At 35.8% G+C, this 24,873-nt stretch overlaps 1 protein-coding gene across 3 annotated transcripts; it reads left to right on the top strand.

Moving 5' to 3' along the window:
- Positions 1-24,852, top strand: LOC106659351 (elongation of very long chain fatty acids protein AAEL008004-like). 3 transcript variants are annotated; one of them, XM_014381873.2, is made up of 6 exons: positions 1-902; positions 8,133-8,205; positions 10,756-10,946; positions 18,991-19,128; positions 20,224-20,466; positions 20,563-24,852. In XM_014381873.2, the coding sequence occupies exons 2-6, from the start codon at positions 8,145-8,147 to the stop codon at positions 20,920-20,922; spliced, it is 993 nt and encodes a 330-aa protein (XP_014237359.1). In that variant the 5' UTR covers positions 1-902; positions 8,133-8,144; the 3' UTR covers positions 20,923-24,852. The 3 variants fall into 3 exon arrangements, with proteins under 3 accessions (XP_014237359.1, XP_014237358.1, XP_014237357.1); XM_014381872.2 differs by lacking the exon at positions 1-902 and adding an exon at positions 1,234-1,331 and having other exon boundaries at positions 20,563-20,922; XM_014381871.2 differs by lacking the exon at positions 1-902 and adding an exon at positions 1,392-1,640 and having other exon boundaries at positions 20,563-20,922.
- Positions 24,853-24,873: the final 21 nt, after the last annotated feature.

The following is a 24,873-nucleotide window of genomic DNA, read 5'->3' on the forward strand; positions in this document are numbered from 1 at the left end:
ATAGGCGGTGACCGTCAGTAGAGCGCGAACCGCCGGAAGACTCGGTCGAGCCGTTCACTGGGCCTTCTTGTAGCGTCGTGCAGTGGTGCGCCTCTTTATCTCTCTCTCTCTCTCTCCCTCTGTCTCTCACTCCATATCAATTTTGTCGGAGCGCAAGTGATTACGGACGGGGTTTATTTATCGTCACGGCTGGTCGAATCATCGCTCAGTCTGCACGCGACCGAGCAGCAAGTCGGACGCTGCTAAAGCCGAGCGAGTCGGACTACTCACAGTGCCACTACAGCCACAGAAGCTTATCTCTGTGGTCACGCCCGCTCGCGATTGTATACACACGAACGAGAGGAGACGAGTTCAGCATTTGCCAAGTTCTCTGACGCTGCCACCGCCGCCGGTCACCGGCTTTCTTCGCGCCTCGCGTTCCGAGTCTCTCGTTGTACGCTACGTAAAGCTTGAAGCTATCGTCGCTGTTAACGCTGCCGCCTGTACTCACAACTGCAGCTTTACAATACCTATATACTTGTACCTATACGTGTATATTTACAACGGCTTGTATAACAGTTATTGTGTGCGTGCTACGAGTAGTCCATAGCAGACGACGCCTGACACTCCTTTGGCCGTTGTTTTTCTCGCCAATTTGCGTGCTGTTGCATCCTATACAGCTTTATTAATCTTGAGAAAAGCCATTCGATGCCAGTTTCAGCTTCGTTTGCCAGAGCTTCTTGAAGAGGAATCCTTTACGTACAAACGGAATTACGATCCGACAAGATACTCGCTCGATCGGTGACTCTTTGTATAGATGCAAAAGCACAGCTAACACTGGTGGAGCATCGTTCTTTCCTCGATATAAACTACGATTAATTCAACTGGAATATAACGTTTCATCGTCGACCAACTGCAAGCAGGTGCGTTTACATTTTTAAACATTATTATTTCTCTCTTTTTTGCACTATTAACACGGTGGTTTTTCTTTCATCGATGCGATAAGCCGAATAGCGGCCGTATCGAACCGTTAGCAATGCGAATTATATCACCGATGAATCATTATTCATTATTCAAACGCGCCGTGGATGTATGTGTGCGCGTGACTCCCTGTGTGCTTGATGTGCGTAAGGCTGCTCTGATCTAGCTATCTATCTCTCTCTCTCTCTCTCTCTCTCTCTCTGCCTATAAACCTGGCATGTTTCTCGCGCTGCTACACATAAAAGTCTGCGCGTTTTCTGTATAATAGTGAGGTTATGTGACAGATAAGCAACTAGACAGAGACGAAGAGCAACGAGGGGTTACGGAAATATCGAGCGTCTCCTACAAGGACTCGCCGTAGGATAATAGAGGTTAGAAAATCACGCGCGTTTGCTGCTATTACTGCTGCTTAGTTCCTTTTCAGTCGTCAGTCTCGCGTTGCTTTTACGCACACCGAGCACGCCAGCAATCGTATAAACGTTTCGCGCGATCAAATAGCTTCCTCGACTCGTGTTTTGTCTCGGGCTTTTAATTCACGCTTTCGTGTGTCTGGACGTGTATGTTGTGTAGTCATTTAAAACGACAGAATCAATCGACTCTCCTTACGTATTAAATCTTCCGCGAGAGTGTAGGATATATGTACACACATCATCGAATCATCAGAGGCAACGTACACACTGGTATGTGCTTGCGGGGCAAGAATTTCGTGCGAAGAGAGAAAAATGTGTATAAAGAAGGATAAAAATAGACTCGACGAGTCACGATCCCCTTTGCTTTGTGTATTGTATACGTATGTGTGCATACGGGAAAAATATATCGAACGGTCTACGTCAAGTTTAACGCGCTGCCGGCGCTAATATTCGTAAACATTTTTCACGAGTCGTGCCTTGTGCCGGGGCAGCTACGAGTAGTGCAGAACTTTGCGTGGCGGATATGCCGCGAAGCGAGGAAACGCCCGCACCATCGGGGATCGTAATATACAAGCGTATATATAATAACAGATTTATCGGGCACGAGACATTGCCTCGACGTTGTCGTCGTTTATAGATAATTTGCCCTGAAAAATGAATTCACGTTGTTTGCCACTGCTGCGAGTGCCATCAGTATATAATAAAAACTCGTGCTCAGCTTTTGCTCTTGCTTGCATACTACACCCTCGTTAAAATTTAGTGCCGGCCTCTCGAGCGTACTATATCGTATAACTTCCTTGAAAACCATACATTTGATTTAATTAACTTTTCTTCGCCGTGCCTTTACGAAATTGGCAGACTTTTGTCCAGCATTTGGCGGAAAAATTGCTTGTTTTGTTTGTGCAAATAATATTGCGTTTCGTGTGTCAGTGAGAAAGAGTCTTTAAACGCCTCAATGTAAAGTACGGCTCGAATTGATCAACACGCGTATTATCATCAGATTGCAGAACTTGACGATATAAATCATTTGAATCAATGTTGAAAATAAGACAATTTTAGCTAGATAATGTGCAAATTTTGAGGTTATACGAGTCTACGTAGATATGGTTTACAGAAGCACCAGCGACTCGCTCGTGCGGATAGTAACAGCAAAATTTGACACAAGAGCTTTGCGAATTTTTTTAATTCGTGCCAAGTACTTATAATCGGCGACCAAGAGTATCGGAGGAATCGCCATAGATAAGACGATAAAACCAATTGAAATCGCGTTAAAACGAATATTGTCTCTCGGTAAACAGTTTTTCTTTTACTCACTCGGAGGGAGGGTGTTAGTACGTGTTCACCATACACACACGAAAAAAACACGTCGTCGTTGGAACTACACAAATTTACGTTAAGTCATAACCGGTACGAAGAGTCTAGATTAGTCCGCGAGTACAGGTTGCACTGCGCCTCGACGTGCTGCGCGCCAAGAACTTCCGCTTCCCAACGGCCGCTCTTGCATGTGCAAGAACACAAGTGCAGCCTACGACACTTTCACCGTTGATTATTAGAGAGCGCCCGCGTGTATAAGAGCCTTACGAGCCGAGCGGACAATTACACACTTGCTTACTTATTACAAATAACGTTTAAGCGGTTACCGACACATTTTGACCTACTATAAGCATCTTTGCCTAGCTGTGTTCCATTGTGCCGATTTCGGTAAGCAAAAAAAGCCACACGTGTGTGTCCAATATATACTCTAAATTTGACATTAAATCGATATAATTTTTATAAGAGTGTTTGATCGATCAAATTTTTCAACGAGAGGTGTACTTATAATAATATCTCTAACGATGTAATCTACGAAGAGTCGTGATCGGATAAGCTCATCGAGTGTATGTGTATGTTGCGAGCTTAAAAATCTCACAAATTAACGATTGACATCGCTTTCATCATTGACTTTTAATTCACAAATGTGTCAATGATCTAGAATAAAAAAGCGCGTATATTTTTACCGGTATCCGTTACTTTCCTTTTTTCTGCGATTATGAAACGAAACATCGATACCTACCATTTCGCGCGGATCATCAAACTCTGCGAGACACACCTTCTTTAAATAACTCTACTCGTTCGGATATTTCACACAAACCAGTACAAATAGTTCTTGCTTTTGATACGAAAATAATAACTATTAGCAATTTACCTCTGCCTGATAAGAAACTCTATATTTGTCAATTTCATATCATTTTTTCTCTTGCAAGTAAATTATGATGTCACTATTCCTACATTTGCGTACATTTACCTGAATTTTGTCCGCCTAAATTTTACGCTCCACTTTTATCGATAAGCTTTTTGCGTTGACAAAATGATTGCCAAATATAGATAATATTAATTGGAACGTCTGTGCACAAGAACTACTCTGCTTAGGCGTACCTTGTTACAAGTGCGATAAAGTGATTATTATTATTATTCATTTTTTATCATAAAAAAAAATTGAAAAATTTTGCCGTGATCGGATCTACAGTTTACCAACATGTATACACGGAACAGTAGCTAGTCGCAGACGGTAGTCAACTCTGTACTTTATTTTTAACCTACTCGCCGATAATCTTCAACGCGTTCAAGCGTAAAAAAAGAAAGCGAAGAAGCGTAATCAATATATATACATCTCACACAAGCGGCTGCTTGTGTATATATCTATATTAGATATAAGCACTTACACCCCCAAGCGGTTAGAAGCAAGCTTATATTCACACACCCTGGAAGAAAGAGTCAAAGAAAGCATCCCCTATGTGATGGGCATTCGATAAAAAGAATGACATGAAAACGGATTAATGAACTTCAGGAAGGTCGTGAGGAAATTATTACAACCTAGCTAAAGCTCGAATATTTTTTTTTATATGACCACCTTCGTTGATACATTTACTTTCTCATCTTAGACCATTTCATTCATTATCGACTTTGATGGATGCACTTGATTCCCTACGTGCTCATATATGTGGCATGCTTTTTTGTGGCATAAGTTGCACTTATGGACACCGCGTCATCCCCGTAACACTCGCTGCGTTCGTGGGCATACTTCACTTCACTAAACCAGAAAATACAACTTATACCTCATAAAAGGGGGCATAAATGTGAACTTAGCACAATGCTGTAAAGTCGCGTACGACACTTGTGTCATGAAAGACTTGCATCGTAAATCACTAGTATTGAAAATGAAGTAAATATATTATTCCAATAACGGCTTATCTTCTCATCAATAAAAATACATCTAATATAGCTAAAAGTTGTAATATCAATCAATTAAACAAAATATAAATATTAATGGGGAACGGTGAATCAGTTATTGTGATATCGCGGTGTATTCAAGTGCAAAAAGTCTAAATGGTCGTTATTAAAAGTTGATTTGGTAAAAACATGGAAAAAATTCGCATCGAAACTACTGCACACGAATATGCTTAATGTATTTGCATCTGCATACACATACTATAAATCGTTCAATTCTGCATCAACTCAAAACTTGTATCTAGCTTTGTTGGGGCTGTCCTTGTGTTGAAGTAAGCAGGGATAATAATATTAGAATGCGGGATAGTATAGCTGGAGCCCTTACTTCGATATGTTTATATTTGTAGACTTAAACGACTTATGAAGTTTATACATTCACAACGTGTCAACGCAATTCGGTCTAATTTACTTTGTGTATTTTTTGTCCTGAAAGATAATTTAAGCCAATGTTTGATGAACATTAATAGCTTAATTAGTTATCATTTGTTTCAATGATTTCTACTTTTATTAATTTAGAGTGTGTGTCGGCACGTAAGCTTCGAAGTAGCTATAAAAAAAGATGAAATCTAAGTAAAAATGTCCATTTTGTAATCTCAGTAAACTAATGTCTTTGGTACACATGAAAATCATTTACATGTCAAATCCAATGAAGTAGTATATGAAGTAAAAGTAAAAGCCATATATACTAAAGCACTGAATCAATTCTTCAGATGCCCTCTACTTTATAGAAAAAGAGTAATTTCACGCCAGTTGGTAATAGTGAACATTTTTCACCTCATGGAAATCGTAAGAATTATACTTCACATTGTAATACAAAAGAATAATTTTGAAGATTTTAGGCATAATATGAAGAGGGTAAAATGTTGCGTAGTTTGAACAATTTAGTGAGCTTATTGTATTTTTGGAATTTAAATCCATAGCCAAATTCTATAAAAACCTTTTAGGGAATATACTACAGTTTAAAAATATTGTCTTATTGATGATTATATGACCAAACGTTTACTGCTATTTGATTTTACGGAAATCATACTTTGTTTTGATTTTAATTTCAATCAATTATTTTTCAATTTCATTTCGTAGTAAGATTGACATTTAAATGTGAGGGTGGCAATTTTGTCGTTGCATACTGTGCATGCAGACACAAAGCTTGAACGATCCTTTCGTAAAAGGCTTTAATTTTTTCAACATTGTATAGCTGTTGCGACTATAGCTAGAGCTCTTACATTAAAAGGTGAAGAAGATGCGATGATGTAGGTTGCCGTGCTGTGCGATTTTTTTTCCAAGGCAATATGCCGAGAAAAAAAACTGATTCAGCTGCTGTAGCTGATGTTACATTTGAAGTGAAAATAGGGCGCGGTATGACCTTTTGTTTCTTGTGCACATGAGTCTTTGACCGCTCGTTTATGTATGTCAGTGGAAACCCTTTTTTATATATTCTGTATAACTGTTTTTTGAATTATAAAAATAAGTTTAAATAAATAAACTGTTCAAGCAGTTTTAAATTTTATAGGTCTATTCGATTAATGACAATTATCATCGCAGCAACAATCTATTATAAGATTGTTGAAAAAATTATTTATGTTTTTCATATAAAAAATCGAGGCCTACTGCAAAGTACCTAAAAAAATTTTTTATCTCATAATATGAATGAATCTCCAAGGTTTTTTATACTGCATTTTTATAACCACTTATTTCCTTGAGATCAACTAATTGTATGAGTAATACGAAAAGTATATGCCAAAACATAAAAAATTGATATTAATACTCCTAGTTGGAAAAAAACGAGAAAAATAATCTTTGTTTTTAAGCTTTTATAATTATTTGATTTACTTATTCATAGTTACGTTACCTTAATTTTTTTTATGTCTAATGATGTATAATTCATCATGTGAATTGATAAAAAGTTGTATATTCAAAGTAATGATTTAATAAATTACTAGTATCATAAAAAATGGTATTAATTTAAAGTTTTCTGGTATAGAAAATTACGTTCTCACAATAAACTCAAGCGATGTTTATAATAAATCAAACTAATTTGGTTTATCTTTACTTCTATTGAAAGTGGATTATTTTTGCTTATCTTATCAAAATTACATAAATCTTTATTGTTCTGAGAGTCCGAGTAATTAGCAAAGCGTTTTTAGGTACTTCGAATGAAGTGCAAAAGTTCTCCCTGTTTATGTGGTTTGATTTTATCAAAACTCACAGTTTTAATTGGAAAAAATGTTTGATTGCTTTTTATTGAATTTGAAGTAATTTCTCTTGTTGATGATGCAGTGACTATTTTTATATTTTATTTAGATGAATAGTATGAATAAATAGTTAATTCAGTTTTAATATATCGTATTATTTATTTGATCAAAAAAGTTTTATGCTATTGGGAAGTGTCACGATGAATAGATTAGTGAATTTCATCACTTCCAAAAAAATTATAATTCATAATTTCGTGATCATCAGTAATATAGGTGGTCGAACCTTTATAGGTCAAATAAACTCAAATTAACTCACAGACAATAAAATCACAATAAAATCAAATAAACTCGGAGTAAATAATTGAGCTATTCAAAGCGATGGTATCATAGCCTCCCCAATTTATGATTTATGAGTAATTCATTGATTGAATATATTAATACAATATAATTTTGAATTAAAAAAAAAGATTTTCTCTCGTGACATAAATAATATTCATAGTTTTTCTTAAGAATAGTGCTAAATATAATCGAGCTTACTTTGCGATTCATTATCACTCTATCTCGAATGATAAAAAAGAGCCTAAAGGCACTGTGATACCCATCTTTGTCCCAAAGCAGTAGACATACTATGGGATAAAAAACAAGATAGTTTGGTGCCAGGCGTGAAAGAAAACATTCTTGACGCTAATTATCCTCAACATCTGCTGCCAAGTAGCTTTGGAGCAGGACCAAACTCCCTTTTTTGCCATTTCAAACGAGATTAACTAGTTTTAGCGTGACAAGAAAAAAAATTAAATCGTCTCTATTGCACAAATATTACAATTGAGTTAGGGAGTTAATTTTACAATTGCAAAATTAGAAAACAAATGATTCTCTTAAATAGAGATAGTAAATAAAAATTTACGAAAGCGGTATATGAACTCAACCTACTTGTTCAAATAATTAAACGTCAAGTTTACTCGTATTATTTGTTAGATCTCAATTTAATTGCAATATTACTTAGCCTTAAATATTTAATTTTAAATCATTATAGTATATTCTATGATATATAGAAAATATTAACAACTTTCTACACATATTGTATACGTAATTCTTGCCAAAACCGATGACGTTTACGTAAACAATTAGCAGACGTAACTTTCGGATTTCACATTACTTAATACTAATATTGTTTTTTTCGCCACCATATAATGGTCATTTAACAATGCCACTACGAAGCACACACTTTGTGCATAAACGCAAAATACTTCAACCCAAAAATAATCGATGACGCTGATGTATTACAATTTTTTGTTTGTTTCAGAAATAATTCAAAATGCCAGACGCATTTACGAACTTGGTTAACGGCTACAAGGATATGATGTCGAATCAGTCCGGTAAGTTTTTATTGTTGCTTCTTTCGAATTATAAAAATCATCGATGCATCAATTTATTTTCCTAACCCAAATTTCTTCCACGTTTATTTTCGACTTTCACGAAAAAAAAAAATATCAGTAGAGTGTTTTATTGCGTTGACGGAATTTCTGTACTTGTTATTGAGTTTAAATCATGTTATATATACGCGCGGTGCTCATACATATGAATTCTGGCATTTGAACAAACGAGGGAAAGAGTTTCACGTGCTCCAGCATGTACTTTGGTGATTATTGCATTTGCTTTTCGTGCGCGCCCCTGGTCGTATGTATCGGAGCTAGAACCGGGGTGTTTTTATTTTATTTTTCTCTCTTGGCTGCCTACTGATGCATGTACCATTTCTCAGTACCGCGTCTCGACCCTTTCAGCAAACGCACATCGCATTATTCAAATCGAAACTACTGCATACATCGGGCATCTATTTTGCTAATTGTTTGGCCAGCAATGTACAAGTTTGATATCTTAATGGAATGTATAAAAATTATATAATATCATCGATCCATTAACGACTATTAGATTCCAAACTCAAGACACATCGATTATATAGGACTCAAACCCTCGCTGACTAACTTCAAATAGCCGATGTTCAATGAACCTGAAGTTTCCTCCGTCGAACTTCGACGAAACGTTCCAAAAAATTGTTTTTTTATTTAAATTTTATAATCGTGATCTACTGTCATATTTAGTTTGGAGGGTTAATTGTAACCAAATATGGCAGTAGATTACGATTATAATATAAAAAAACAATTTTTTGGAACTTTTCGTCGAAGTTTGACGAAGGAAACTTCAGGTTCATGATATTCATCTCATACGTATCCACTCTCCCAAGACCACCATCTAATCGAGTCAATCAAGGTGAATCGTTGATATCGTTATTAAAATGTATACACATCGCGCACATGAAGCTCTGGCACATGTACATGAATATGTATGGCACGTGTATGTATGCAGTACGTATGTGTATACATGTCGGTGTGTATCGAATCGGCGCGTGTGAAAGTAGCTCGTCGACACGGTCAGCACTTTAAATTGCGACATATGGGTAAAATGCTCACGCACGCACTCGCGTAACACTTTTTATTTTACACACTTCTCATATTCGATACGCTCGCGCGGGCGCTTCATTTGCTATTTTTATATACATTTTTCAACCTCCTCTTTAAATTATTTATGAATTGCATTATGGGCTTACAATGATAATCTAGACAGAAATAAGTTGATTCATCGCCGAACTCGTCTAGACAGGCTTTGAGAGAGCCTGCACGTGGCCTACCGACGGGTCTTATTAAAAAAATTAAACTTCGGCCACAAGAGCTTTGATGTGGTCAAATGTATAGTCAATAATGCGCTCTTTCGTCATACCAGAGACACTTTTTTCTTGCCGTAAATATATATCAAAGCTCGCCTTCTGTCGTATTCGATATTCAAAATAAAAATAAATTTCCAAAGGCTATTACTTATAGTGTCGTGCATTGCGCAAAATCATTTGTAGTAGATGAACCAAAAGAGCAGCACAGCTCTGTAATGAAAAATCTTGGCAACAGCAAAACAAAAAACTCAAGTGCAATAGCAATGTTTGACCATGGTCTCTGCGTGATTTTTCGTTTCTCTTATCGTCGAAAAAGTTAACTCCCGCCTCTATTTACCGCGAATGCAGCGATTAAATTCTCCGGTCGGACAGTCCAACAGTTTCTTAACTTCAAGTTTCGGAAGGTTAAAATAAAAAATTACAATTTTTCATGTAAACAAATTTTTAATAAGTTTTAGAAGAAAGAGTTTTTTTATCACAAACCTTTTTCTCTCATAACTAATTTATTGACACGTGATATAGACTTTTATCGTTTTCTCAATGTAACTATTCATTCACCATGATATCCCACTTTTTAAAGCACATCTATTGATCAGATCATCTAATTATTGCTTATAATATTTCTAACAAAAAGTCATATTTAGTACATACATGAATACGATGAATTGGCATTTACGAGGATCATCGTGGTTATACTATTTTCAGACTTCCTTTAAAACCTTTTGAATGTTCACTTTTATTGACATATTTCCATTAAAACTTTTAACAATTTAATCTTATACCAATTGTTTTGAATCGCAACTTTATAAAATATTTTATAGGTCTACATTCAAAAGTCATTTCTTATTCTCTTGTATGTCATTGTGTGAGATTATTTCTAACGTTTACAAAGTTGAAACTCGTCTTGGAAACTTTATTTGCCGTTCGTATGGTCGAGATCGACCACTGAAAAATTAAAGGTCATTGTATTATATCGGTGTATCGGAGTAATATTTTTTTCGGTTAGCCAGACGAGCTGTGATAGAGTATACGGTTGACTACATTCGCCTATTGTTGGCAGTGTAGAATTTCCAATTATGGACCATTGTATTTGCAACCCCAAAAAAGACTTTTTTTTTATCGTCGCGTCGTGAAGTGGAAATTCCTCAATCAAAATGTCATACTCTGAACTAGGGTTTATTATTTTTCTGATTGACTTTTATAGATCCTAGAGTAAAGGATTGGGCAATGATGAGCAGCCCATTTCCGACTGTAGCGATCTGCTTGGGCTACGCCTACTTCAGCAAAGTACTAGGGCCAAAATTAATGGAAAACAGAAAACCCTTCAACCTGAGGCGTATTCTCATCTTTTACAATCTTGCGCAGACCATCTTCTCGACGTGGATATTCTATGAGGTAAGATTCATTATATTCAGTAATGCCGTGTTTATACTGCAAATGTATGTTATTTGTACCCGTGCATAATAATAATGTCAAATAATGTCATTAAGTTACACGTACACATGATAGTGGCTCGTACAAAGAGGCTGAATGTAATGCAAAGCTAGATATCTGGTATTTTTCAAGAGACGGATGTGAAAGTAAGTTTTTATGTATTACGGAGATTGCGCCCGGCGCTTATGTAAAGGATCTTACGCGGACTATGCGTCGGCCAATCGCGATCGAAGACGAGCCTCCTCTCGCGTGTAAACAAATTGATTGTCGAGTCATGAGTTTCTGCGCCATTGTATATTCTGAGACATTTTTGGCCAGCCCCGCGCGTACATGCCACCAACGCGTATAAAATTGACGAGCTCGGTCAAAGCGCCTCATGTGTGACCCCGCAATATCGAATCGAGCTCCTCGAGACCATATGCACGTCTATATACGATATATCGATTTCATTTTGCCGAACTAGGCGCACATGTGTATATTATATGTGCTTGTTTGATACAAAAAAATTGGCATCGCGTGAGTTTCTGGCCCATTCGTCGATACAAACCATCGCACAAGACGAAATATAGCACACAAACACACACACACACACACACATATGTATCTATATGACTCTTAGGTGCTTGTGTACATGCATGTATATAAATAAAAGTGCATCGGTCGGACCGGTGGTGTATTATGTACAGGTGTCGCGAGTCGAATACCGTAATTCGAAGCTCCACGCAAGAGGCTTTACACATATGCTGCGATACATCGTTGCCTTTACTTTTTTGCTCCGTCTTACATGCCTAGGCTCGCGCTTGTACTTCATGCCCGTTATTCGTTTCGCGTTCATGTGTGCGATCTTTGTTTATTGTGTCTGTTGAAGCTTGCATTCCCCTAAATTCACGTCTGTAAGATACGCAGTATCGACTTTTTTTCTGTGTTTTCTGCATTGTCAAGAAAAACAAATGCTATCGCGAACACTGGGAGTTTTCAGCTCGATTAGTATTTCACTGTTTGATGATTTTCAATGTCGTTAATTTTTTCCTCCTTTTTTTCATCTCCAAAGAAGAATATCCACTCGTTCACTACCACTTGCTATGAGAGTTCGAGCTGCTGTGCTTGCGTAATCGTTTGCACATGCACGCGTGAATATGCATTCTCTCACGTCGGCGGCGATAAATTTTTTCAATTTCCAATCGCCAAACTATACATCTATGCGTGTGCATTAGTTCGTGCATTGAAAAGTTCTTTTTTAACCAACCACGAAATTCATCGATCTCGTTACAGTTGTCAGTTCGTCAAATAAATAGAATAAAATCGTATTTGCGCCAAATTGTATATGTACATATTCAAACACATAGTAGAGCGGTGAAAGTTACACGCAACTGAAATGCGATTATCATCCGCATTTGGCATTGCAATGCCAAGTATTGTGTCACGTATACACGCAGTGCATAGTGCGAGCAAGACTTGGCATAAATTTAATTTAGACACAGATAATCTTTTTGATTAAAAAATAGGCAGAAACATCTCTTTGAACTTATTATCAAGTAAATTAAAAGATGAAAAAATCGTTGTTATCAACTCTGTTAATTTTTCTGTATGAACTTTAAAACGTTTATGCAACGTTGATGAATCGTTTTTCAAATCATTCTTTGTTTTTTTGAAATTTTAAATTGCCTATGAGATGAGTGTCTGGAAACTACGACGTTTCGTTCATTGATTCTCAATCGTATATGATTTTCGTTGATAATTGACCGATAATTCGAGCCTCGCTCTGCTCACATACTTCAAGCTTGTGTCGATGCATCGTGTTGGTGTATACAACATACGTCCATATGTATGCATGTGTATCGGGCATTCAGTCGTGGAATGCCGGCGCATTCGGCGCGCGATTAGTATTTCGTCGGCACATCAGCGGTATATATAACACATACACTCACACATATACATCTACCGAAGACGCGAGTATAAGAGAGCAAGCTTGAACTGCCTTGATTGAGGTCGTTCTCACTTTTCAGCCGGCTCTCCATTTGAACATTCGAATTCGCTTCCGCGAGCTTGTATATGCTTAGAATTTAGCAACTATGGTAGTGTGCAGTATTATTGGAAATGTGATTTTTTATGCTTATTTTTTTCTATAAATATCTCGAGCAATCGAAAATTCAAAATTCGGAGAGACAATATTTTATCTGTGCATGCGAGCAATAGCAGCGACGCAGTAAATAACTTCATTCGTTCAACGTAGTGCCCGTTAGAGGTATAGTGTATATTGTAACGAGCGCCACTTGTTAAAAAATGCACGATGTGTAAAGACCGCCCAAGAAGTGCATTACCGTCGATACGCAATGAGCAAGTATTTACACGCGAATGACGTATATAAATGAAAGTTTCGCGAAAAATCCCAAGCGCCAAGACTAATCATTTATTTATTTTTTTCTTTAAAAAGCAATAGCGATGAGTTTATGAAGCGTTTTAGAAGTAATGCGCATGCAAAGTACGAATACGTTTTTTTGCATTTTTCTATTACAATATGCATGATTTTATGAGAAACAAATTGTAGAAATTACATTTGCCTCGATACGTATACGTTCGAAAAATTTAAATCGAGTTTCACACTTGGTGAATTAGAATATTTTCAGAGGTATATCGGACAATTTAGCAAAGCTTTGTTCAGTCACTTATTTCAAGTTTCAATTCTAAGCCAAATTCAATTCATTGGCTTGCGAACAATTAGTATCTATAGTTGACATATAGTTTGCTTGCATTGTATTCCTAAAATGTGGATCAAATAGTCCTTTGTTAAGTGCGCGTTTACTTTTGGTTAGTTAAATAAGCTCGGAATAAAAATAGAAAAATAATAATAATAACCATCCATCATAATAATTCTCATGCCTATTGGTTAGACGAAATGAGCGCTTTCATATACAATGGAAGTTGATTCTCCAAAGTCAACTAATTTCCCAAATTACCAAAGGGATTTGCTGGCATATACACACACGCTAATGTACATATATATTGCGGTGGCAAGTCATGTCGTTACATTTCAGTGACCACGTTATCTTTGGAATTAGTTGAGTTTCATACATTTTCAGCTCGATGTACAGAGAGTCGTGCATTTATAGCAGCGGAAAAGTAGAGACGTCTCTCGAGATAATTTTTTTACCCGTGACTTGAATATACGGGGAGACATAAACGACGTTCGTTTATATGCGCTCTTAAATACTATTATTCCTTATCGTGTGAAACGTAAAACTTTTTCCAATATTTTTCTTCGGGTTACTTGCTCACGCTCTTGTATTCTACACTGCTTTTACAAGTATCGAACGTATAAAGATAATTCGTTCGATGCTCCGTCTTTAGAGTTTTAGTGCTTATTTATTTATTTACCTCGGAGTTTGCCGATACAAGTTTAGCTTCGAATCGGCTTATGTCATGCGCGATTAATATGACTTTTAATCCACATTGTTGCTTTGATTTCATTTCATCTTTAGCGGCTTGCGAAATTCTATAGCCGCCTCTAAGGTTGACCGTAACCTTCTTTTTATGTATACACACATGCACGCACCTAATACGGTCGCAATCAAGATCGTGACTATTTAAAAATGTTGCATCGCGAAACCCGAGATGTAACATTGACGACTAGGATGAAGGGAGAAAATTAGCGCTCATTCAGGTTGTCCGAGGGTTACGTCATTTGCGCCAGTGTAGGAATCAAGTAATATTCCATTGAAAAAATATATTAAAAAGTGAGAAAACGATGAATAATTTATTTAGCAAATAATTTAAACTTTTTTTGAAAAAAAGGTGAATTCTTATAAGCACGTGCTGCTCGTCTTTGTAAAGGAAATTATGATGGATTTAAATTTAGAGAATAGAGATCATATATAAAACAGGAGGTGATAAAATTTGTTCTTTCTGACTAAATATACACCATTTTTACATACACTGAGAAATTTATATAGGAAAAATTGCTACATTTTTAGGAAAAATTACTACATTTTATAGTAAAAGTGTGACATTTCTGACTTGTGACAAAATTTACTATTTTTATCGTAATTTTTCTTATGTTCCTGATCATTTTTACTATAATTCTAAAAAATGTTGATACAATTTATAGTAAATTTCATCACAAGTGAGAAATGTCACACTTTTACTATAAAATTTTTAATTTTTCCTGTATGAGTTTCTCCGTGTAGATGATATATTTAATATTTCCACTCAATTCTCACTACAAATTACATCATTTCTTATATAATTATTGTAAAAAGTAAAAAAATAGTTTAATCGAAATCTTGATGTTTCTTAATTCGCGTAAATGAACACGAATTTCTCGATCCAGAGTGCCGCTCACGGTGAATTTAAAACTGTTCGCCACGCTAGGTTACGACATTTATATTGTTTTTTATTTTTTTTTTGTAAATATGTACTACAAATTATAAGTAAATTCTTTACGCGAGTGAATCCATTGAAATGTTGATCGATTTGGATTAGTGCTTGTATTCACTTTTGCATCTTTCGACGCTCCAAGAGATGTAGCTTGAAACTAGAACAGGCGAAATGTAAAAGCACACGATCGTGAATATATCGTGTATTATTGTGCGCATGTGTTTGTGTAAATATACTTGAACGGCATAAATTATGATTCAAAACTTTCTTTGTCACCAAGGTGAGTGAGAGCTCAATGGAATGTCATTCGCGATTTATTATGTAGGTACAAAAAAAAACTTTCACGCTGCCTAAAATTCAAAACGACTCTCACTTTGTTTTAATCTGCGTGCAAAAAAAGAGCAAACGAAATTTCAGATATGATAATATACTTTAATTCGTGATGAAATAGTATAAATCATCACCATATCCTGTGGGTTCGCTGGAGATGGCCCAATATGTGTGTATTTTTTTACATTGCTAAAAATTCGTCTAAATTAAGATAAAGATAATTCGTCAGGCTCTCTTCTATACTTCTTTTTACTTTTGAGTATATGAATCAGTCGAGTTTTGTCTTGAGCACGTGCCTACATTTTTAGCCTATACATAGGTGCAAATTTATACCCGATCGGCTACGAATACATATAGTTGTTTTGTGACTCAGAACGGTATCATATATATACACAAAAGTTTGCGTGCAACACGACACATCGTTTCTATGTGCACTCGTGTGCTTTGTAAAAAGGGGTTGTTGGCATGAAGGAGTAGCGCTCTCATATATACGTATGTGTACAAGCTCCACGTGGTGCCTGGCTCATAACGACTATTGCGTGATGCGCGCCAATTTGCACTGATAGGGAAAGAGGTACAAAGACCCACACTCACGCGTTTGCAAACTCTTAGGCTCGTACGCACGAAAATATATAATTTATAACGAGTGTCCATGAGTACGCCTGCGTACGTATATTACATATAGACCGAACAGCTGCGTTCGAGACAAAACTGTATAGCTGGCTAGAAAGAGACGATAGAAAGCCGTTGATAAGATTGCCAAGCTAATACGTACGCGAATACATGAACTCTTTTGCGGACAGCGAGAATAGATAATAAATTTGCGCGACGTATTCTCGTTCGGTTTCTTTTTTACGCTTCTCTCATTTTTCTACTGATCCGTTCGATCTCATATGCTGATAGCCGATTAGATAATGAAATTTTGCAGCTCGAAGAAGCTCGCGTGTACGAACGGATCAGTGGCTTACATGAGTATACTCGGAGCAATATGTACGTACGCGAACCCGTGCAATTAGAATCGTGAATACGTATATATTTGCTCCTACATCATAGTTGCCACGGGTTTTATTGATTCTCGATAACTGCGTGCTGCTGTGCGCTTTATGAACTCAGCCCTTTTTTCTCTACACGCGTACTTGGTATCTTGCGTCGAAGAATAGGATATCCCATGGTTCATTTCAAGCCGCTCGTCACAATTCTGCGCGTATTCATAAAATACTCTGCGCGATTACCTTTAAAGTGATATCGAGAGCGGATCGATTGATATTTACCCTTTTTCTCTTTCGTTAGCTTCATTTACGAGTCATCAACTTGGCAACGTATACGCTCTTAATGCAAAATTTTGGCGCATAATCCGTGACGATACAAGCCATGCGCTTGCGAGTTTGGTGCAGAATACAAAGAATTAGCGACATACGACATTCACGACGATGCAAATGATTTATAAATTTCGACGAAATACCAGCCAAACAGCGTACACCCAAAGACGGTGCGCAGCACTTAGCACCTCGCGCGACCGAGAGCGCGCCAATTTCAATTTTAAATTTCGCGCAAACTTGATGATGAGATATTGAAAAAACACGAGGATAGTGCACAGAGTCGCTTGTGCACTGCAGCATTTTTAAGTGCGCGTTATGTCACGGATGACTTGCTGCTATTGCTCCTACTGTCTTTCTCTCTCTCTCTCTCTCTCTCTCTCTTTCTACTGTCATCGCTATACAGCTCCTTCATGCATAATAATATTTTTAAGGGATTGCAAAGAAAACAATCATCCGACATTTTTATACTTATATATATTTGCGCATCTCAAGAGATGCTCGCGCTTTGTGAAACGTGAGTAGGCGTTTATAATGTGCGAGTGCGCGACTTTGCATTACTTTGACAGCAATAATTCGTCCGAATGGTGAAGTTGTAAATCTTTTCAAAACTAAAAATCATGTGTAAATATGACGTGACGTCGAGTGACATGATATGCAATGCGTGCGAGACGTTATTTTTCGTACGACATTGGCCTACTGAAAGGTGCGCGCGTAATTCAACCATGAATCTTTAATAATTCATTCGTGAAAACTATGACACGAAATGATTTGGCTCATTTGAAATTCAACAACCATCTGCAAATATTTTTCTTTTTTCTTGTATCTGTTTTTTTCTCCATGCATCCAACGGTGCAGTCGGCTCTCCATCACTTTGTTACACATGACGTATTTATTCACAAATGGAAATAAACTGCTGGCATTTCGTAATGTAGACTGCAACCCATATAAGGGATTGATTAAAACACAAGAGTGCCACGGGCAAACAATTGTTCCTTTTGTATTTTCTTCGAAACATCATCGTCGTCGACGTCATCGACATGTCCTCATGGTTCTGGACAAACAAACGATGGAATCACTCTTTCTCTCAAACGTTTCTTTCTTGTAAAAATGGTACATTTTTTCAATTCAATAAACCGATGTGACGCTGAATAACTATTTGCGGTTTCTTCAGGTGTACGCAGAGACAGAGAGGAGAAAATTACCGATGTGTTTTTTTTCTTATGTTGTTTTAATATAAATTGTCTCTGTCAATCGCGAAACCCATTTTTTCACGATGACCATGCAAAAAGCATAAAACTATTTATAATCTGCGATCGAATCTAAAATACACGATATGATCACAAATAAATGGAAGAAAATTGAAAAACTGAAGAAAAATCAAATTAGGTGTTAACGCGATTGAGCAAATTTTCTGATCTTCTAGGGATAATAAAAAAAATAATTCTATGCCGCGCATGACATACACTTTACCATCGATAATAATTGCCGTTTGCGATGCATCTCTGCGGAAATTATTTAAAAAGTTTATGTAGGAGTTGAGCAAATGAGCATATCGTCACATTCCACTCGCGCGAATCGCAGCTCGAACTCTATCTCTCTACATATGCCGGTGTGCAGAATTTTTCCAGAGATTCCTCTTTTAAGAAGCCATAAGTATTCTATGCACGCTCCGGGCGCTTCGCTCTTATATCACCAATGACTCTTTCCTGAATATGGATTAAAACTTTATACCATACACACACAAACTGCGTGCGCAACTAGTTACATACGCTAGTCTCTCGGCGTCTATGCATTACCTAAGAAAACGATGACAGAATATGTATACATTTTTTCTCTTCTTTTCATTGTGCACGCGACAGAAAACGTATAAAACGTCGCTCTTCTGTAAGCGTGTGCCGAACTATGCAATAAAAAGAAAAAGAACAACTTATGATTTTTTGCGCATTATAATTCGTTGATTTTAATTCATTTTTTTTTTTCAGTACTTGATGAGCGGATGGGCGAGAGGTTACAGCTTCAGATGCCAACCTGTCGACTACACAGAGAGCCCATTGGGACTTCGCATGGCCGCTACATGCTGGTGGTACTACTTCAGCAAATTCACAGAGTTCTTTGATACGGTAAGTCGTCGAGTGTCCACCATCTGACCTATTCCATCACTGGTTTGCTCTGGCTTGAATTTTACCGCTAGTTCGTCGACGTTTATAATACAGTTCGAATGCTAACTATCGACTATCGAAACGGTTTTCCTTCTTATTATTTTTTTTTTTCAATTCGTTGCATTTATAGTAGGAATAAACTTAAAAATTGTGTATGGTCGTACAAATGATTTTATAATGTAACAGCTGAAATAATCGACTCTATGGGAGGTATTGCACCTGTTGCTGCGAGTATACACGTATACGCTCCTGTGCTACAGCAGGTTCGTCATCGTCGTCGTTGCAACTTGCCCTGACCGCGAAGCAAACTCGTTGTACCGCGTTTCCTTTTCGTTTTTACTCTGACGAAATATCTAACCTGAATACATATTTTTTCCTTTTCTATGCATTTGTCCACGCGCGTATTCGCTAATCAATTCGACGGTGGCAGCATTTTTGAACTATTTTTTTCAACGCACCTGACTTTTCGAAATATTTGCCCACATTTTGACTTGCACATTTTTATCAGAATTAAAGTGTAACGCTTTAAAACCAATTAAATGTATTGAATTATAGGTAACCGACACTATCTCTTTTTCTCTCTCATTCTCTCTCTCTCTCTCTCTCTCTATTTTTCTCTTTCGTGTGCAATGTAGCGATTTACATATTGAATTAGCTGTAGATCGAACGTGCGAGTACTAGTTATGTCTAATTGTAGACTTGTTATTCAATTTTGCCCCAAAAAGCGTGAAATGGGTTTTTTCAAGCGCGGAAATACTTACGAGAATTTTTTATTCCCAGCAGATCTAAAAGCTTTTTATCGTTCAACTTGACATAAATAATTTTGTTATTTTTAGCTCAATAATAATCAATGAAAAAATTGTAATTTTCCTGAAAAAAAGTAAAATGCCATGTTCATAATTTATCGTTCATTTTTTTAACCGCAACGATTATCATAATCAGGAAGATTTAGTTTTGACTGATTAATTTGCAGCGGTGAATGGGCCAGTCGACGAAAAAAGTCTTGAAATTCGACATTCGACACTTTATAACGGTGAATGTATTTTTGTTCGATAGCTCTTCTTCATTCTGCGAAAAAAGAATCAACACGTGTCGACTTTGCATGTCATCCACCATGGCATCATGCCCTTCTCCGTCTGGATGGGACTGAAGTTTGCCCCGGGTGGTCACTCCACGTTTTTCGCCCTTCTTAACACCTTCGTGCACATCGTGATGTACTTCTATTACATGATCGCAGCCATGGGCCCAGAATACCAAAAGTACATCTGGTGGAAGAAGTACCTCACCACCTTCCAAATGGTAAGCTCGTTAAAACTCCAAGGAAATAATTCAACGAGTCGAATTTGAAGCTATAAATTCGAAGGATAATACTAAAATATGTCTTATTTTCCTCAGGTACAATTCGTAGCCATCATGACTCATCAATTCCAATTGCTCTTCACCGAGTGCGACTATCCACGCACTTTCATGATCTGGATTGGTCTGCACGGTCTCCTTTTCCTAGGTCTCTTCTCGGACTTCTACAAGACCAAATACACCGGAAGCGACAAGAAAAGGAAAGGCGGCTCAGCTGTCACGGCCAACGGCAAAAGCAACAACGGAGCTTGCATGCCCGTGCTCGAGGACGACGAATCGAAGAAGAACGGATTCAACGGCACCTATCCCAAGATCAAGGAGTACAACAGTTGTTACAGCAATGGCGTCAACAACGGTTACGTAGCCAATAATAATTCGAACGAGAAGAAGGTGGCCTAGAAAAAATGTGCGCCGTCGCCGAAGCCATTGCGTCGTTCGCGTTTGTACAAAAAGACGTTTTTAAGAGACGTTGATAAACGTTGATCGTTACACATCAATGATATATTAAATGATTAAAAGAATATAGTGTGCGCAGGTTCAAATGTACGCAATTTTTCGTCTCGTGCCTGCCTACAAGACATACCCGTACGGAACACCTTAATATACAAGCACTGCTTAGGGACCTACAATGTGTGTGCGGTTACCTTTATACATATTATACATATTTATATATATATACTACAATTATATAACTGTTTATAGTTCTTTTTTAAACAAAAAAAAAACATAATTTTTTATATTTAATTCTGCTGACTTTCACTGGGGTTGTTACCTCGTTAGGATTGCGATGGCGATTTTTTTCGCGTCCTCTAGATTAGTCTGGTTTTTTTGTCTTGTTGAATCAATTATATTCGAATGCTCCTTTAGGAGATCGTTGTTGTTAGTCATCACGAATCCGAGGAGATAACCCCACTGAGACTCAACGACGTTGTATCGTTCGTTTCGACGTTTTTCTTCTCTCGATTCACAATCGAAGTGTTAATGGTGAGTGTGGCTTGGCATACTATAATTGAGAAAATCTGTTCTATATGGAATTGACGACATCGAATCGACGGACGACGATCTGTTGATCTGACGATTTGAATCTTTATGGTTAAAGTGGTTTTGATTACAGTTAAATTATGGGTCCTGTACTTGTTATTTAATAGCACTGTAGAATTTCGATGCCGGAAAAGAACTGCTCGAAACGATTGTATCAATCGATTATTTGGACAATTGTGTAAGAGTAACTTCAAATTTCACAATAAATTCAACGGGATAAAATAGTACTATAAAGCTCATTCAAGGGTTGAAATTTTCGGTTATTAGTAAAAAATCGTGAGAAATATGTAAAGACGAAATAATGATACTATCAATGACGCTGTTGAATCAGTGTCCATAAAATTGCGTCTGATCTTAGTAATTGTTAAATCTTTGTAGATCATCGGCATACATTTTTATCAATTATATTTTGATATAAATCTATTTGTGATCAGATATGATTCATTATGAACAAATCTAATCTCAAGCTTCAACATTTCATAGATGTGAGGCATGAACGAACAAAATGTCGTGTTCAACAATATTCTAATATTTACTACTAAGACTATTCTTAAAATTGTGATTAATAATTTTACGATTGTATAAATTCAAAATTAGATTTAATAATAATACCTTAAAGTTTGATATATTGTAATCAAATAGAATCGTTGTAATTAGCGATAGTTGTTAAGTGGGAATCACTCGTCGGTCTGTAGTGAACAACCATAATGAATAATCAAATTTGTATATCTCCTGCATAAACTAGCCACACTCCCATGCATAATGTGCGTCGTATATACTTTTCACAATACTGGCTATACGTATGTACTTTTACGTTCATTCTTGAATTACACTTATTTCTTAATCGGTTTGTAACTGTGAGTGCCTGTGCGAGTGTGTTCTAAATTCGTGCGCCAGTTGAATATATAAATATTATATATTATTATATATTATATCAACTATAAATATATGATACATATTGGTAATATTTGAGTGTCTGCATCTATTAAAATATGCGCGTGCTCTGTAACTCTTAGCTTATTAAGTGATTTATCAGATAAATGTGAGCGATTTTCGCAAATATCAAAGTATTCGCATTGAAGAGAAAAAACGACGATGAGTTAAGAGTTCTGTTTGATTTGTTGTGTTCATATTAAGAAACTGAATTTAAACATAATCATACTTCTGAGAAATAAGTTTATTTTTTTTTATATACGTGAATGCTCTTTCAGCTTTTCCATTTTCCATCATACGTAATAATGCTCTCCCGGATACAACATTTTTTGTAATTTATCGAAGAGTGTATGAAAAAAAATTCCAGAATGTATTGATTTTTTTACAAGTCGCTAAATGTAAAATCTTTAATTTTTTAATTGTTTTCAATATTAATTGAATCGAGAAATAAATCTAGGTTCGAAGACTACTGAAAATTAGATGAATTTTATCAAATCTTTATACATTATTTAATATCTGTAAAAACGACTTTTGTAAGCATAATTGTAATTTAAGTTATTTTTCATAAAGTAGGCAAAATAATAATTTTTTAAATAAAGTTTTTAAATTTATTTATATAATTGACCATGATTGTTGGATTGCTTTTTCAAAGTTTGTTTAACTTGCTTAAAACTCTGAAAATCGACCATTGTTTAAAAGTAATGAATAACATTAAAAAAGATTTTAAATGAAAATCTCAATGGTTTTGAGTAAAAGTAAGAGAGAAGTAACTGCGATCAATAAAAAAGAATACACCATTACGATCATGATAAAAAGAAGCGAAAAATCTTCAGGTGGACCTAGACCATTCATGTATATTATTATCACCATTTATTTTGTCATTAAAAAATAAAGTAAAATCAGTCTTCGTTGTAAATACATTTTCAAGCTGACAATGTCAATTAATGAAAACATTATTGACGGTTCTTTTCATAAATTGATGGTGTACAACAATCTTGATTAATGGACTGAATTTTTGTCAAGCACAAGATAGAAAATATCCATTAAAGTAGCATGTGATAGATTTTATATTAATCTCGTTGTCTATTGAGGAATTGACTTGATATTAGATTTCAAACTCGCTAATGTGTGCATAATATAATGTATAAACGTCATCTTATCAACCACAATCCAAGAGTTTGTGATGTAGCACAAAATTTTTTGTGAATTAGAGAAAAATTCAAGTAAATAGAATTTTATATTAACCAGATCAATTGAATGAAAATCAGTGCGTTTGGCCCTGAGTTCATAAACTAGTTTGAATTTTATTAAAACAGAATGATCATTCATATGTTCGAGCTACTCCAGTTGAAAGTAATGTTTTTGGGTTTGTGAAGAAAATGAAATTTTTACTTTCTGCTTGAGAATTCACAAAAAATACATACACCTTGACCTCTTAAAAAGAAAGCTTCACTTCACATTTTTATCAACCTCAGATGTTAATAAAACGTGTTATAAGACTTTTCTTTTTCATATACCGTTGCAGATGCCGAAATACATTTACATGAACTTTTTAAAAAGAAAAAAATTGATTAATATCTTGCTTGAGTTCTCATCTTTATTTCAAATATACGTACTTTGATGTTACATGCGTTACAAATAATTGCTAGTAACATGTAAATGACCGATGAAATTTAATTAACATTTATAGAGTTTACATTTTACCGAGAAAAATTTAATTTCGGAATGATAACTATAGCCAAGATAAATATAAAAAATATATATATATTTAGTCTTATAAAAAGCTATACAAAAAATATGAATGTTGATAAATAGTAATGACCGATTTTTATTATATTTTTGTACATAATTATCACAAACAAGAAAAATTTTAAGAGCTCCATTCGTGTGAAAAATAAATATATCATATGATGAATAAATTCCCGCCCGCAGTGTAATAATTGTTGCTTTCACACCTAGGCTACATGATTTTCATAAAAATAAATAAATACACTTAATTTATTGAGCTATCTCGAATAGCAACAACAAAAAATGAGAATTAATTGTGAATGGCTGAAAAGCAAATATGAAACAATGTCAATCGCGATGTTACAATAAATCTCTATCTTTCTTTGTAAACGCATCTCCTTTTTATATTATTATATTAACTGTATTTGTATATGTGAAAAGCGCATTTCTTAACAAATCAAAGACTTGTAAATTTTTCCTTGACGACGTTCTTCTAATATATATTGTAAAAATGACGAGAAGAAAGTTATAGCTTTATTGAATGTCAGAAGTAACAATTTTATATATAAGACGTTTAATTCGTTATACATCTTTCAAACGAATAAATAAAATTTAATGAAAAAAAAATTTAACAATAAAATGCTTGGT

Source organism: Trichogramma pretiosum, unplaced genomic scaffold, assembly GCF_000599845.2.
Source record: "Trichogramma pretiosum strain Unisexual culture from Peru unplaced genomic scaffold, Tpre_2.0 scaffold16, whole genome shotgun sequence".
NCBI classification, from domain to species: Eukaryota; Metazoa; Arthropoda; class Insecta; order Hymenoptera; family Trichogrammatidae; genus Trichogramma; species Trichogramma pretiosum.

What these genes read in the sequence shown, in the direction of transcription:
- LOC106659351 (XM_014381873.2), top strand. Translation starts at nt 8,145, where the DNA reads ATGCCAGACGCATTTACGAACTTGGTTAACGGCTACAAGGATATGATG. An exon ending in TCACAGAGTTCTTTGATACG is followed by an intron (nt 19,129 to 20,223) that starts GTAAGTCGTCGA and finishes TTTGTTCGATAG; the next exon opens with CTCTTCTTCATTCTGCGAAA. An exon ending in ACCTCACCACCTTCCAAATG is followed by an intron (nt 20,467 to 20,562) that starts GTAAGCTCGTTA and finishes TATTTTCCTCAG; the next exon opens with GTACAATTCGTAGCCATCAT.